The following is a 17432-nucleotide window of genomic DNA, read 5'->3' on the forward strand; positions in this document are numbered from 1 at the left end:
AGGTCCCCAAGAAAACAGTAGCCTCCATCATTCTTAAATGGAAGAAGTCTGGAACCACCAAGACACCGCCGGGCCAAACTGAGCAATCGGGGGAGAAGGGCCTTGGTCGGGCAGGTGACAAAGAACCCGATGGTCACCATGAAGGAGCGCCAGAGTTCCTCTGTGGAGATGGGAGAATCTTCCAGAAGGACAACCATCTCTGCAGCACTCCACCAATCAGGCCTTTATGGTAGAGTGGCCAGACGGAAGCCACGCCTCATTAAAAGGCACATGACAGCCCGCTTGGAATTTGCCAAAAAGGCACCTAAAGGACTCTCAGGCCATGAGAAACAAGATTCTCTGGGTCTGATGAAACCAAGTTGCACTCTTTGGCCAAGCATCACATCTGGGGGAAACCTGGCACCATCCCTACGGTGAAGCATGGTGGTGGAAGCATCATGCTGTGGGGATGTTTTTCAGCGGCAGAGACTGGGAGACTAGTCAGGATTAGAGAAGAAACGGTATGAAAATTTTATATCACAATTATAGTGACACAAATTATCACGGTTATCAGTATTATCGTGGTATTAAGCTATTATACAAGCTATTAGCAAGTTAGACAGACAAACCATTACATTTCCCCCCATTCCGAAGTCCCCACATCATGCATTGAGCTAAAAGTTAACTTATCTTGCACTCGCTATAAAGTGGTGGTCACGAAGAAGACTCAAGTGATGTCCCCTTTTCGTAGCGTTTTTTTTGTGCATTTTCTGTAAACAGGGTGACTATCTTTGATTAAGTTTCCCTCAGCACTCTTGTAAAACCCAAAATATGACCACACTTCAGATTTGGTCCTCTTAGAAGTGTTTTCACACGAAACAAAACCCATGCTGCGCCTGCGTCAGACTGTTGCTAACTTTGGTTGATACTGGACAGTATTTACCGTGAGTTTTTCAAACCGCGGTCATCAAACACGGTTTTAATAATTACAATTTGAAACGGTAATACAAACAGTCAGGAATTTTGCACACCTCCCCAATTACAGGTGTGCCAAGCTTGTAGTGTCGTACCCAATCGCTGCTAAAGGTGCTTCAACAAAGTACTGAGTAAAGGGTCTGAATACTTACGTAAATGTAATATTTCAGCTTTTTTATATAACTTTGCAAACATTTCTAAAAACCCTTTATGGCTTTGTCATTATGGGGTATTGTGTGTATAATGAGAGGGGGGGGATGAACAAGGCTGTTCAGTAGGAAAATATGGAATAAGACAAGGGGTCTGAATATACACACACACACACACACACACACACACACACACACACACACACACACACACACTGCTCAAAAAAAATAAAGGGAACACTAAAATAACACATCCTAGATCTGAATGAATGAAATATTCTTATTAAATACTTTTTTCTTTACATAGTTGAATGTGCTGACAACAAAATCACACGAAAATGAAAAATGGAAATCAAATTTATCAACCCATGGAGGTCTGGATTTGGAGTCACACTCAAAATTAAAGTGGAAAACCACACTACAGGCTGATCAAACTTTGATGTAATGTCCTTAAAACAAGTCAAAATGAGGCTCAGTAGTGTGTGTGGCCTCCAAGTGCCTGTATGACCTCCCTACAATGCCTGGGCATGCTCCTGATGAGGTGGCGGATGGTCTCCTGAGGGATCTCCTCCCAGACCTGGACTAAAGCATCCGCCAACTCCTGGACAGTCTGTGGTGCAACGTGGCATTGGTGGATGGAGCGAGACATCATGTCCCAGATGTCCTCAATTGGATTCAGGTCTGGGGAACGGGCGTGCCAGTCCATAGCATCAATGCCTTCCTCTTGCAGGAACTGCTGGCACTCCAGCCACGAGGTCTAGCATTGTCTTGCATTAGGAGGAACCCAGGGCCAACCGCACCAGCATATGGCCTCACAAGGGGTCTGAGGATCTCATCTCGGTACCTAGTGGCAGTCAGGCTACCTCTGGCGAGCGCATGGAGAGCTGTGCGTCCCCCCAAAGAAATGCCACCCCACACCATGACTGACCCACCGCCAAACTGGTCATGCTAGAGGATGTTGCAAGCAGCAGAACGTTCTCCACGGTGTCTCCAGAGTCTGTCACGTCTGTCACGTGCTCAGTGTGAACCTGCTTTCATCTGTGAAGAGCACAGGGCGCCAGTGGCGAATTTGCCAATCTTGGTGTTCTCTGGCAAATGCCAAACGTCCTGCACGGTGTTGGGCTGTAAGCACAACTCCCACCTGTGGACATTGGGCCCTCATACCACCCTCATGGAGTCTGTTTCTGACCGTTTGAGCAGACACATACACATTTGTGGCCTGCTGGAGGTCATTTTGCAGGGCTCTGGCAGTGCTCCTCCTGCTCCTCCTTAAACAAAGGCGGAGGTAGCGGTCCTGCTGCTGGATTGTTGCCATCCTACGGCCTCCTCCACGTCTCCTGATGTACTGGCCTGTCTCCTGGTAGCGCCTCCATGCTCTGGACACTACGCTGACAGACACAGCAAACCTTCTTGCCACAGCTCGCATTGATGTGCCATCCTGGATGAGCTGCACTACCTGAGCCACTTGTGTGGGTTGTAGACTCCGTCTCATGCTACCACTTGAGTGAAAGCACCGCCAGCATTCAAAAGTGACCAAAACATCAACCAGGAAGCATAGGAACTGAGAAGTGGTCTGTGGTCACCACCTGCAGAACCACTCCTTTATTGGGGGTGTCTTGCTAATTGCCTATAATTTCCACCTGTTGTCTATTCCATTTGCACAACAGCATGTGAAATGTATTGTCAACCAGTGTTGCTTCCTAAGTGGACAGTTTGATTTCACAGAAGTGTGATTGACTTGGAGTTACATAGTGTTGTTTAAGTGTTCCCTTATTGTATGTACATATATATACATATATACACACACACACACACACACACACACACACACACATACATATATATATACACACAGTACAGTCAAAAGTTTGGACACACCTACTCATTCAAGTTTTTTTTGTTTGTTGCTATTTTCTACATTGTAAAATAATAGTGACGACATCAAAACTAAGAAAAATCATATATGTAATGATGTAATAACCAAAAAAACATTAAACAAATCAAAATGTATTGTATATATGAGATTATTCAAAGTAGCTTTAGGAAAGAAACACGAGCAATGGACATTAGAACAACAGAAACATGTTCTTTGGTCTGATGAGTCCAAATTTGAGAATTTTGGTTCCAACCGCCATGTCTTTGTGAGACGCAGAGTAGGTGAACGGATTATCTCCACATGTGTGGTTCCCACTGTGAAGCATGGAGGAGGTGGTGTGATGGTGCTTTGCTGATGACACTGTCAGTGATTTATTTAGAATTCAAGGCGCAGTTAACCAGAATGGCTAACCCAGCATTCTGCAGCAAAACACCATCCCATCTGTTTTGCCCTTATTGGTCCTATCATTTCTTTTTCAACAGAAAAATTACCCCAAACACACCTCCAGACTGTGTAAGGGCTATTTGACCAAGAATGAGAGTGATGGAGTGCTGCATCAGATGACCTGGCCTCCACAATCACCCCAACTCAACCCAATTGAGATGGTTTGGGATGAGTTGGACCGCAGAGTGAAGGAAAAGCAGCCAACAAGTGTTCAGCATATCCAGGAACTCCTTCAAGACTGTTGGAAAATAATGTCTCATTCAGCTGGTTGAGAGAATGCCAAGAGTGTGAAAAGCTGTCATCAAGACAAAGGGTGGCTACTTTGAAGAATCTAAAATATATTTTGATTTGTTTAACACTTTTTTGGTTACAACATGATTCCATATGTGCTATGTTCATAGTTGTGATGTCTTAACTACTATTCTACAATGTAGAAAATAGTAAAAATAAAGAAAAACCCTTGAATGAGTAGCTGTGTCCAAACACACAGCAAAATGATCAATTTCTCTGGTTTTACTATTTATAGGTATGTGTTTGGGTAAAATGAACATTTTTGTTTCATTCTATAAACTACTGACAACATTTTTCCCAAACTGCAAATTAAAATATTGTTATTTAGAGCATATATTTGGTCTGGTCAAAAATATGCAGTGTTGTCAGACCTCACAGCTTTCGGGTGTCTTGGTATGCTCTCCACCAGTCTTTCACATTGATGTTGGGTGAATATGCCACTCCTGGCACAAAAATTCAAGCAGCTCAGCTTTGTTTGATGGCTTGTGACCATCCATCTTCCTCTTGATCACATTCCAGAGCTTTTCAATGGAGTTCAGGTCTGGAGACTGGGCTGGCCGTGACAGGGTCTTGATCTGGTGGTCCTCCATCCACACCTTGATTGACCTGGCTGTGTGGCACGGAGCATTGTCCTGCTGGAAAAACCAATCCTCACTCAGAGTCAGGGAACATTGTCAGAGCAGAAGGAAGCAAGTGTTCTTCAAGGACAACCCTGTACGTGGCTTGATTCATGCGTCCTTCAAAGACAAATCTACCCAATTACAGCCATGCTGAAGCACCCGCAGATTATCACCTATCCTCCACCAAGTTTCAGTGGGTGCGAGACCTGGAGAAGCCTACAAGCCACAGTGTCTCACCCCCACTGTGAAATTTGGTGGAGAATATGTGATTCTTTCTCCAGGAGTGGCATAAAGTCACCCAACATCAATGTGAATGTCTGGTGGAGAGCATGCCAAGACACATGACAGCTGTGATTGAAAATCAGGGTTATTCCACCAAATATTGATTTCTGAACTCTTCCTAAGTTAAATCATTAGTATTGTGTTGTTTAAAAAGGAATATGAACTCATTTTCTTTGCATTATTCGAGGTCTGACAACTCTGCATCTTCTTTGTTATTTTGACATTTTCTGCAAATAAATGCTCTAAATGGCAATATTTATGTTTAGAGAATAAAACAAACATTTTCATTTTACCCAAACACATACCAATAAAAAGTAAAACCAGAGAATCTGATAATTTTGCAGTGATCTTAATTTTTTCCAGAGCTGATTATACACACACACACACACACACACACGTTGTAATGGGTTTGTGTGCACGTGTTTGTCTCTGTGTGTGTACATTTATGTAGTATGTAAATGTGTGTGTCTGCCAGTGTTCTCCATCTCACCATGGCACTGATGGTCTCATCCCAGTCAGGTCTTTCTCGGGGGTAGACAAGGCGGGTCAGCTCAGGCACTATGTCATCCTCCTCTGGGTGACGCCCTGGCCTCAGGCCCCTAGAGCAGAGTGAGAGGGAGGGAGGGTGAGGGAATTTGAATTTCAATTAAATATATTGGCTCAATATTAGAGAGCGAGAGAGAAGGAGCAAGAGACTTTCTGCTCTTATCACATTAGCAAAAACACTTTCTGTGATAAGAACCCCACCAGTCCTCCCAGGCAAGTCTTCAGATTAAAAACATACACACCCACACCAGGGTGCCTTAGAAGTTGTGGCTTCCATATTGAGTTGACAATACATGACCATATAATATCAGTGTATGAGTGTCAGTTATAAGGCACCCTGGAGGTTGGCACTTTGATCAGGGTGTGTTAATGGATGCACCATTTACATTAGAGGAGATGTCATAACCTATCAGTGGGCACTGAGAATGAAACTCACATGCACGCGCACAGTGTGTGAAAGACACATGTAGACACATCAGGGTTAGGGCGTAACACTGCTCAGGGGTCCGGGGCAAGTAAAACTAATTGCAGGACAAGCAGATTTTAGATTTAAGTAATTTTATATGTTTTTAATCACGCAAAAAAAAATCACAAAATCAAACAATAAGGCTACTCTGATCAGAATGACGAAGGTGCATAAATATGGAGGAACAGATATGACCTCATTGTTTAAGTACTACCTACAAAGATTTTAAACTACGGTTCAATATGCCAATGAATCAGCACAATACAATTTTTTGTTTTTCCAAATTGCCGCCGCCTTGGAGCTAGAATAAGGATCACGTTTACTGTGCTAACGCAGATACATACAGAAAAAGTTAATGAAAAGCACTATTACACTGCGAACTTAGCAAATGTGGTAAGTACATGGTGGCCACCATCTTTATGCATATCTGCTATTGGATCAAAGTGTCCTCCAGATGAGATGTGTTGCACACTGTCCTCCCACTTGCCCACTGTTTTGACAGATCAAGTGCACAGCCTTGCACAAATGTTTCCCCCTGGCACATTTTCTGGCTAGCACTTGCATTGCCTTCATTGTTGTTTTCCTTACAAATAACAACTTCACATGTGTGCGTGCGTTCCTATCAAAGTAAGTGCCTTATTTTCTGTATATTGTGTTGTTGTTTCAACTGTAGCAAACAGTATGTATGTATTTACAGTTTTATTCACATGTTTTCAAGTACTGGTGCCAATACAAAATACTTTAAGGTTGTACATTTTGTGGTTTCTGTCAGCAAAGAGTGACCTAAATATGACTGCGTGAGTTATGTCAATCGTTCCTCAGTTAGCGCTACTTTTATTTTTTTATTTCACCTTTATTTAATCAGGTAGGCTAGTTGAGAACAAGTTCTCATTTGCAACTGCGACCTGGCCAAGATAAAGCATAGCAGTGTGAACAGACAACACAGAGTTACACATGGAGTAAACAATTAACAAGTCAATAAGAAAAAAAGTAGAAAAAAAGGGGAGTCTATATACATTGTGTGCAAAAGGCATGAGGAGGTAGGCGAATAATTACAATTTTGCAGATTAACACTGGAGTGATAAATGATCAGATGGTCATGTACAGGTAGAGATATTGGTGTGCAAAAGAGCAGAAAAGTAAATAAATAAAAACAGTATGGGGATGAGGTAGGTGAAAATGGGTGGGCTATTTACCAATAGACTATGTACAGCTGCAGCGATTGGTTAGCTGCTCAGATAGCACATGTTTGAAGTTGGTGAGGGAGATAAAAGTCTCCAACTTCAGGGATTTTTGCAATTCTTTCCAGTCACAGGCAGCAGAGTACTGGAACGAAAGGCGGCCAAATGAGGTGTAGGCTTTAGGGATGATCAGTGAGATACACCTGCTGGAGCGCGTGCTACGGATGGGTGTTGCCATCGTGACCAGTGAACTGAGATAAGGCGGAACTTTACCGAGCATGGACTTGTAGATGACCTGGAGCCAGTGGGTCTGGCGACGAATATGTAGCGTGGGCCAGCCGACTAGAGCATACAAGTCGCAGTGGTGGGTGGTATAAGGTGCTTTAGTGACAAAACGGATGGCACTGTGGTAAACTGCATCCAGTTTGCTGAGTAGAGTGTTGGAAGCAATTTTGTAGATGACATCGCCGAATCGAGGATCGGTAGGATAGTCAGTTTTACTAGGGTAAGTTTGGAGGCGTGAGTGAAGGAGGCTTTGTTGCGGAATAGAAAGCCGACTCTTGATTTGATTTTCGATTGGAGATGTTTGATATGAGTCTGGAAGGAGAATTTACAGTCTAGCCAGACACCTAGGTACTTATAGATGTCCACATATTCAAGGTCGGAACCATCCAGGGTGGTGATGCTCGTCGGGCATGCGGGTGCAGGCAGCGATCGGGTGAAAAGCATGCATTTGGTTTTACTAGCGTTTAAGAGCAGTTGAGGCCACGGAAGGAGTGTTGTATGGCATTGAAGCTCGTTTGGAGGTTAGATAGCACAGTGTTCAAGGACGGGCCGGAAGTATATAGAATGGTGTCGTCTGCGTAGAGGTGGATCAGGGAATCGCCCGCAGCAAGAGCAACATCATTGATATATACAGAGAAAAGAGTCAGCCCGAGAATTGAACCCTGTGGCACCCCCATAGAGACTGCCAGAGGACCGGACAGCATGCCCTCCGATTTGACACACTGAACTCTGTCTGCAATGTAATTGGTGAACCAGGCAAGGCAGTCATCCGAAAAACCGAGGCTACATTGTCTGCCGATAAGAATATGGTGATTGACAGAGTCGAAAGACTTGGCAAGGTCGACGAAGACGGCTGCACAGTACTGTCTTTTATCGATGGCGGTTATGATATCGTTTAGTACCTTGAGTGTGGCTGAGGTGCACCCGTGACCGGCTCGGAAACCAGATTGCACAGCAGAGAAGGTACGGTGGGATTCGAGATGGTCAGTGACCTGTTTGTTGACTTGGCTTTCGAAGACCTTAGATAGGCAGGGCAGGGTGGATATAGGTCTGTAACAGTTTGGGTCCAGGGTGTCTCCCACATTGAAGAGGGGGATGACTGTGGCAGCTTTCCAAACCTTGGGGATCTCAGACGATATGAAAGAGAGGTTGAACAGGCTAGTAATAGGGGTTGCGACAATGGCGGCGGATAGTTTCAGAAATAGAGGGTCCAGATTGTCAAGCCCAGCTGATTTGTACGGGTCCAGGTTTTGCAGCTCTTTCAGAACATCTGCTATCTGGATTTGGGTAAAGGAGAACCTGGAGGGGCTTGGGCGAGGAGCTGCGGGGGGGGCGGAGCTGTTGGCCGAGGTTGGAGTAGCCAGGCGGAAGGCATGGCCAGCCGTTGAGAAATGCTTGTTGAAGTTTTCGATAATCGTGGATTTATCGGTGGTGACCGTGTTACCTAGCCTGCAGTGTGCAGCTGAGAGGAGGTGCTCTTGTTCGCCATGGACTTCACAGAACTTTTTGGAGTTGGAGCTACAGGATGCAAACTTCTGCCTGAAGAAGCTGGCCTCAGCTTTCCTGACTGCGTGTATTGGTTCCTGACTTCCCTGAACAGTTGCATATCGCGGGGACTATTCGATGCTATTGCAGTCCGCCACAGGATGTTTTTGTGCTGGTCGAGGGCAGTCAGGTCTGGAGTGAACCAAGGGCTGTATCTGTTCTTAGTTCTGCATTTTTTTGAACGGAGCATGCTTATCTAAAATGGTGAGGAAGTTACTTTTAAAGAATGACCAGGCATCCTCAACTGACGGGATGAGGTCAATATCCTTCCAGGATACCCGGGCTAGGTCGATTAGAAAGGCCTGCTCATAGAAGTGTATTAGGGAGCGTTTGAAAGTGATGAGGGCTGGTCGTTGACTGCGGCTCCGTAGCAGATACAGGCAATGAGGCAGTGATCGCTGAGATCCTGGTTGAAGACAGCGGAGGTGTATTTGGAGGGCCAGTTGGTCAGGATGACGTCTATGAGGGTGCCCTTGTTTACAGAGTTAGGGTTGTACCTGGTGGGTTCCTTGATGATTTGTGTGAGATTGAGGGCATCTAGCTTAGATTGTAGGACTGCCGGGGTGTTAAGCATATCCCAGTTTAGGTCACCAAAAAGAACAAACTCTGAAGCTAGATGGGGGGCGATCAATTCACAAATGGTGTCCAGGGCACAGCTGGGAGCTGAGGGGGGTCGGTAGCAGGCGGCCACAGTGAGAGACTTATTTCTGGAGAGAGTAATTTTCAAAATTAGTAGTTCGAACTGTTTGGGTATGGACCTGGAAAGTATGACATTACTTTGCAGGCGATCTCTGCAGTAGACTGCAACTCCTCCCCCTTTGGCAGTTCTATCTTGACGGAAGATGTTAGTTATAGTTGGGTATGGAAATCTCTGAGTTTTTGGTGGCCTTCCTGAGCCAGGACTCAGACACGGCAAGGACATCAGGGTTAGCAGAGTGTGCTAAAACAGTGAGTAAAACAAACTTAGGGAGGAGGCTTCTGATGTTGACATGCATGAAACCAAGGCTTTTTCGATCACAGAAGTCAACAAATGAGGATGCATGGGGACATGCAGGGCCTGGGTTTACCTCCACATCACCCGCGGAACAGAGAAGGAGTAGTATGAGGGTGCGACTAAAGGCTATCAAAACTGGTCGCCTAAAGCATTGGGGACAGAGAATAAGAGGAGCAGGTTTCTGGGCATGGTAGAATATACTCAGGGCATAATGCGCAGACAGGGGTATGGTGGGGTGCGGGTACAGCGGAGGTAAGCCCAGGCACTGGGTGATGATGAGAGAGGCTGTATCTCTGGACATGCTGGTTGTAACGGGTGAGGTCACCGCATGTGTGGGAGGTGGGAGGAGGTAGCAGGGGTATGAAGAGTGGAACTAGGGGCTCCATTGTGAACTAAAACAATGATAACTAACCTGAACAACAGTATACAAGGCATATTGACATTTGAGAGAGACATACAGCGAGGCATACAGTAATCACAGGTGTTGAATTGGGAAAGCTAGCTAAAACAGTAGGTGAGACAACAACAGCAGGTAAAATGGTGTTGACTAGGCAAGAATGGAGTACCGTGATTAATGGACAGTCCAGCGTGCATCAGCTATGTAGCCAAGTGATCCGTGTCCAGGGAAGCTGGATTGGTGAGTGTTATCCAAGTAAAAAAAAACTAACAATGACTAAATAGCTTGTAGCTAGTTAGCTGGTTAGCTTCTGGAGGTTCTTGAGTGTGTTCTAAAGATTAAAAATAATAGCGATTCCGTATCACATTGGGTGAGGCAGGTTACCGGAAGGTATAAACAAATTAAAAATCGAAGAGATAGAGAGTAAATATGGGTCCAGTGAGTGTTTGGGATGCTGACGGTTAGCAGGCCTGTGCTAACAAGCTAACAGTTAGTAGGCCGGGGCTAAACAAGGTAGCAGTTAGCGGACCGGGGCTAAACAAGGTAGCAGTTAGCGGACCGGGGCTAAACAAGCTGGCAGTTAGCAGGCCGAAACAGCAAGCAAGGAGATAGCAAGGGCTAGAGAGTTAGCCTTTGGGGGACGTCGCGATGGGTTGAGTCTGTTTATTCCTCTTCATGCGGTGACATCGATAGACCGGTCGTGGGTCCGGGTATTGTAGCCCAGGAGTATGCTACGGTGGTAGGTATTGTAGCCCAGGAGTATGCTACGGTGGTAGCACAGGGGCTCTGGCCGGTCTAGCTTCAAGCTAAGTGGGTGGAAACGCTAGCCAGGAGTAATCATCCGGGGTTGCGGTTTAGCTAGATAGCTAGTTATGAAGATCCAGCTGAAAGATGTTCCGTTTGCGGTGGGAATCCGGGGATAAAAAATAAATAGGTCCGATATGCTCTGGTTGGAGTCGCGTTGTTTGAACTGGCGAGAGCTTTCCGAGCCAAAGGTTAGCTGATGACCGGTTAGCTGAAGAACACTAGCATAGCTGGTAGTTAGCTGGCTAGCTTCAGTTGAGGGGTTCCGGTTCCGAAGTAAATATAAATACTTTAGGAAAAATAGCTACATTGGGTGAGGCGGGTTGCAGGAGAGTATTTGGAAGCTGAGGTTTAGCAAAATGTTTTAAAAGATATGCGAAGAAAAATATGTAAAAACGAAAAAAGACGATATATACAAGGGACACGACACGTCTTAGTGCTACACCATCTTGGTCTATGTGTAGCCTACGAGTAATGTAGCCTACATTTTCCGGTTTGGATGATTGTGTTTTGCAGTCGCTACTTCTGTGAATATCTGAAAATTGCATCCAAAAATAAGCTGGTAACATTCAGGGCATAACTTTGTAAGGACTATGTTAGCGCAAAATGTTTGTGAAACAAACAGTGTTGCCAGATCAAACGCTGACTGTTGCATCAATCGAAATTGGACGTTCTACATAAGCTCTCTAATCACAGCGTACACTGCAGGGACTACTGTAGAATGATCACACCCGTTTGTTGGTACGTGTCAAAGGGTTAAGGGGAGAAACCGATTCCAGGGAAGTGATCTCCAACATCAACCAACAGGGCGACAACATCAGTCCCTCTAACCACGTCCACCAATCTGGTCTAGAGGTCAACCGATTGTGACTTTTCAACGCCGATACCGATTATTGGAGGACCAAAGAAAAAGGCGATACCGATTACATTGGACGATTTATTTATTTATATATATTTATAAATATATATATATATTTATTTAAAAATATAAATAAATATATATATATATAAATAAATATATATAAATAAATATATATAAATAAATAAATATATATAAATAAATATATATATAATTATAAATAAATAAATATATATATATAAATATATATATATTTATTTATAAATATATATATATTTATTTATATATATTTATTTATATATATTTATTTATATATATTTATATATATATATTTATATATATATATTTATATATATATTTCTTTATATATATTTATTTATATTTATATTCATTTATATTTATTTATATATATTCATATATATTTATATTTATTTATTCATATATATATATATATATATATTTATTTATATATATTTATTTGTAATAATGACAATTACAACAATACTGAATGAACACTTATTTTAACTTAATATAATACATCAATAAAATCAATTTAGCCTCAAATAAATATAATACATCAATAAAATCAATTTAGCCTCCAATAAATAATTAAACATGTTCAATTTTGTTTAAATAATGCAAAAACACAGTGCTGGAGAAGAAAGTAAAAGTGCAATATGTGCCATGTAAAAAATCGAACGTTTAAGTTCCTTGCTCAGAACATGAGAACACATGAAAGCTGGTGGTTCCTTTTAACAGTCATCAATATTCCCAGTTAAGAAGTTTTAGGTTATAGTTAGAGGAATATTTCTCTCTATACCATTTGTATTTCATATACCTTTGACTATTGGATGTTTTTATAGGCACTATAGTATTGCCAGCCTGATCTCGGGAGTTGATAGGCTTGAAGTCATAAACAGCACTGTGCTTCAAGCATTGCTAAGAGCTGCTGGCAAACGCAGGAAAGTGCTGTTTGAATGAATGCTTACGAGCCTGCTGCTGCCCACCACCACTCAGTCAGACTGCTCTATCAAATATCAAATCATAGACTTAATTATAATATAATAAAAACACAGAAATATGAGCCTTTGATCATTAATATGGCAAAATCCGGAAACTATCACTTAGAAAACAAAATTAATTACGGTCTTGGTTAGGAAGAAATGGTCTTCACACAGTTCGCAACGAGCCAGGCGGCCCAAACTGCTGCATATACCCTGACACTGCTTGCACAGAACGCAAGAGAAGTGACACCACAATATTGCCTGCTAACATGAATTTCTTTTAACTAAGTATGCAGGTGTAAAAAAATATATACTTCTGTGTATTGACTTTATGAAAGGCATTGATGTTCATGGTTAGGTACATTAGTACAACGACAGTGCTGTTTTTGCAAATGTGCTCATCACCCGTTTGGCGAAGTAGGCTGTGATTCGATGATAAATTAACAGGCACCGCATTGATTATTTGCAACGCAGGACAAGCTAGTTAAAATAGTAATATCGGGGGGACAAAATGGCGCCGTAGAGAGAACACTGTGTTTCAGCGAGCTCTCGTGGCTTTCGTAAATTTATATTCTTACATTAATCTCCTAGCTTGAAAAAGTGGTAGAATTGGCTAAATAAGTTACCATATAATGAGTCTTGACGACTATTTCGCAAAAATCTCCGACAACATGCCCAATAGAACTACTAAGAAGTCGACCAAAACCACCACCCCTGTGGATGTGCATGAGGAGCTAGCTAACGTTAGCGAAGCTAACACCATTGCAGATCCTGGCACAATGAACTTGATTATTCAAAGGATGACTGATAACATTACTAAAGTGATCGATGCTAAGATAAGAATGGTCTTGGAAGCAATAGCAGGCCATTCAGCTGAAATACAGAGGGTTGTGGAACGTGTTGAGGCGGAGGGAAGAATTGCTGCAGTGGAAACTTCAACTACATCTATGGACGCTAAGATAAAAGCACTTGAGAAACAGGTGCGCGAAATGGCGGAGCACATTGACGACTTGGATAATCGAGGACGCAGATGCAATATTCGTGTTGTGGGACTCCCGGAAAAATCTGAAGAAACACGTTCAGTAAAATTCTTTGAGGAATGGATCCCTGGCTACCTACAAATGGACACTAAGGCTGGTCGGGTGAAGCTGGACAGAGCCCATCGCTCTCAAGCACCGATACCCGGTCCCAAATCAGCGCCCACGGCCGGTGGTTATAAAGTTCCACAACTTCAACGACAAGCAGCGTGTCATGGATGCGGCTAGAAACATCGGCTCTGATGGTAGTCAACATAAAGGTCCAAAGGTCTCATTCTTCAATAATTACTCCACAGCGGTTGTACGAAGACGCAAAGCGTTTGATGAGGCGAAGGCTCGACTCAGGAGAATGAAGATGGACTACGCACTGTTGTACCCGGCCACATTGAAGATTATGGTCAACGGATCACCTAGAAAGCTTTACACACCTGAAGAGGCTGCTGCGTTTATTGACTCTCTCGGGTAAATAACTTCAAGCTGCACCTCCACAGTATTGAATAACTTTGTTTATTTTTGGTTGAATCTGATCATGAAACAGTTGTGTGAGTCCTCACGTGCTCCGGATCAGTAATATTCGTATCTTTATTATTTTTCTTGCTAAAGTAATAGCCGCTATAGCTCAGGCTGAGATATGTGTGAATCCATATTGGTGCCCAAGCTTGGTTTTTGGTGGAAGAGCCTCAATTTTCTTTTATTGATTTTCTTTTCCATACATATAAAGGATGAGGCTATAGAGCGGCAATGCGGACTTAGGAGTCTACTTGGAGAGTTGAAATCCCCTGCATGTTAGCTAGTGGGAAAACCCCCTTTTGGATCTTTACATGTTTAATTTTTGGGTTTAGTATAGTTCGAGTTCAGGGTTCATATAGTTTGTTTATGCTCAATGAGATAGAGGAGAGTTCAACACATGGAAAAAGGTACCACCCCACTTTTACAGTAGGATCCAGTCTGGATATTGAATGGTCAAGATACAATGGCAGGTAATAGACTGTGTGTATGTACATGGAACATTAGAGGGAGCCATAACCCCATTAAAAGGAAGAAAGTTCTGTCTTTTAAAAAAAAAGAAAATATTGACATTGCCCTGTTGCAAGAAACTCATTTGGATGATAAGGAGCACCTGAAATTACAACAAGGGGGGTTTGGTCAAGTGTTTTTCTCATCATTTACCTCCAGAAGTAGAGGTGTAGCAATTCTGGTGAAAAAGAACTTACCACTTAAGGTCTTGAATTGTGTGAAAGATAAATGTGGTCGCTTTGTTATAATTAATGGTACAAGGGCAGAACATTTCCATAATGAATATTTACTTCCCCCCTGCTCACCCCCCTGATTTCCTCACTAAGGCGTTTCTAGATTTTTCAGAATTAAACTCGGACACTGCAGTGAAAAGGAGATTTTAACTGCTTGCTGAACCCCCTTATTGATAGGTTTCCCAGCGGTATAGCTTCACTCTCTCCTCAAGCTAAGTCACTTAAAGCTATTTGTGATGATCTGGGGTATGCGGATGTCTGGAGAGCCTTTCATCCCTCCAATAGAGAGTTCACTTTTTTCTCTGCACCTCATGGATGTAAGACAAGAATAGATTATTTTTTTATGCCCAGGACGTCTTTGCAGTCTGTTTTATCCACTAGGATAGGAAGCATAGTCATATCTGATCATGCTGAGGTGATCCTGGACATAAAACTCAACGGGGCATTCAATCGGTCAAGACATTGGAGATTGAACACAACCATTCTTAAAGACCATACATTCACATCATATTTTATTACAGAGTTTAAAGCGTTTTTCTTTATTAACTCTCAATCAACAGATAACTCTTCGCTCCTTTGGGAGACCTGTAAAGCGTATGCCAGGGGTCTGATTATGTCATACACAGCTACTAAGAGACGAAAAAAGCGGAAAAAGCAAAACATGTTAGAGGGTGAATTAGGAACTAAAGAGAAGGACTATATTAAAACGCCCACTCCTGCCCTATTAAAGGAAATATCAGTCATTAGATCAACGTTAGAATCTCTCCTAACACAGGACGCTGAAAAGAAAATGAGATTTGTCAGGCAAAAGCTATATGAACATGGCGATAAGCCAGGAAAGTACGTGGCATACCTAGCTAGAAAGAGGGCTGACTCTCAGTCAATTGCTACTATTACTGACCCTGATGGTAATCATTTATATGAAAATAAATTGATAAGTGACTCATTTAAGAAATTTTATACAAACCTTTATGCCTCAGAACTGCCAAAGGATGCACGCAAATAAATGTAGAACTTCTTTTGTAAGATTGAGCTCCCTACAATCTCCGAAGAGCAGAGGTCCCTCCTTAATGCCCCTATTACCAAGGAAGAGATCATGTTCGCAATTAAGAATCTGCAAAATGGTAAGGCCCCAGGACCAGACGGGTTTTGTAGTGAGTTCTATAAAGAGTTCCATGACCTGATCCTTGAGCCATTGCGTGATATGTTTAACCACTCATTTTCAAATGACCAACTTCCTCAAACGCTGAGAAGCCAACATTTCACTTATTCTCAAAAAGGGAAAATGTCCAGAGTCTTGTTCTTCGTACAGACCAATTTCCCTCCTGAATGTGGATAGAAAATTGCTTTCTAAAATCCTAGCCACAAGATTAGAGGACTTACTGCCACTAATTGTGAAAGGAGACCAAACTGGCTTCATTAGGGGCCGTAAGTCATGCAACAATGTTAGGCGGCTTCTTAATGTAATTCAAGCCTACAAACAAAGTGCTGTGGATGGTCTTGTGCTCTCCCTAGATGCTGAGAAAGCATTTGATCGTGTGGAGTGGTCTTACCTATTATTTGCTCTAAATAAATTTGGTCTGGGGGACAACTTTATAAAATGGGTGAAAGTTTTATATGATGACCCTCAGGCTGCTGTCCTTACTAAATGGGCTAAGGTCAAATAGCTTCTCTATACACCGAGGTACCAGACAGGGCTGTCCTTTATCCCCCCTCCTCTTTGCACTCGTTATGGAACCACTGGCCGAGGCCATCAGGGTAACGCCTGCTATACAGGGGCTGCTCATTGGTGATGTTCACCATAAAATAAGCTTGTATGCTGATGATGTCCTGATATTCATCTCTAGTCCCGAGACTTCAATTACATCTCTTATTAATATTATTGAATTATTCAGCGAATTCTCAGGCTATAAGATTAACCTTACTAAGTCAGAGGCTATGCCACTTGGTAGCCTACACTCGGTACCTAATACTTCTCCCCACTTCCCTTTTAAATGGTCTCCCTCAGGTTTCATGTATCTGGGGATATTTGTAACTCCAAAATTCCAGCTAATGTACAAAGCCAATTTTGTTCCCTTGTTTGATACAATAAGACTGGATCTGGAGCGCTGGAACTCTCTCCCGGTTTCTTGGTTGGGTAGAATATCCCTTTTGAAAATGAACATCTTACCTAGGCTACTTTACCCAATTCAAATGATCCCAGTATTACTCTCCAATACAGTAATAAAGGATGTAAATGGATGGCTAAGTTCCTTTATATGGAGTAAAAGCAAGCCAAGACTTAAGATGGCAATATTGCTGCTGTCAAGTTCTATGGGCGGCTTGGACCTGCCCAATATCAGGTTCTATCAATGGTGTGCCCACCTTTGTTATATTTCTGACTGGATCACAAATGATGACTCCTCTATTTGGTCACTGCAATAATCTCGTTACACTTAACACACTCAA

At 42.7% G+C, this 17432-nt stretch overlaps 1 protein-coding gene across 1 annotated transcript in view; it reads right to left on the reverse strand.

The window, feature by feature from the left end:
• The window catches only part of LOC135550803 (rho GTPase-activating protein 32-like), a 242205-nt gene that overhangs the window by 114494 nt on the left and 110279 nt on the right, over window positions 1–17432 (reverse strand). The window contains exon 3 of the mRNA XM_064981925.1: window positions 5107–5215. Within this exon, the coding sequence (XP_064837997.1) occupies window positions 5107–5215 (109 nt within the window). The remainder of the gene's footprint in view (window positions 1–5106; window positions 5216–17432) is intronic.

The sequence above is a fragment of the Oncorhynchus masou genome, chromosome 12, assembly GCF_036934945.1.
Source record: "Oncorhynchus masou masou isolate Uvic2021 chromosome 12, UVic_Omas_1.1, whole genome shotgun sequence".
In the NCBI taxonomy this organism is placed as follows: Eukaryota; Metazoa; Chordata; class Actinopteri; order Salmoniformes; family Salmonidae; genus Oncorhynchus; species Oncorhynchus masou.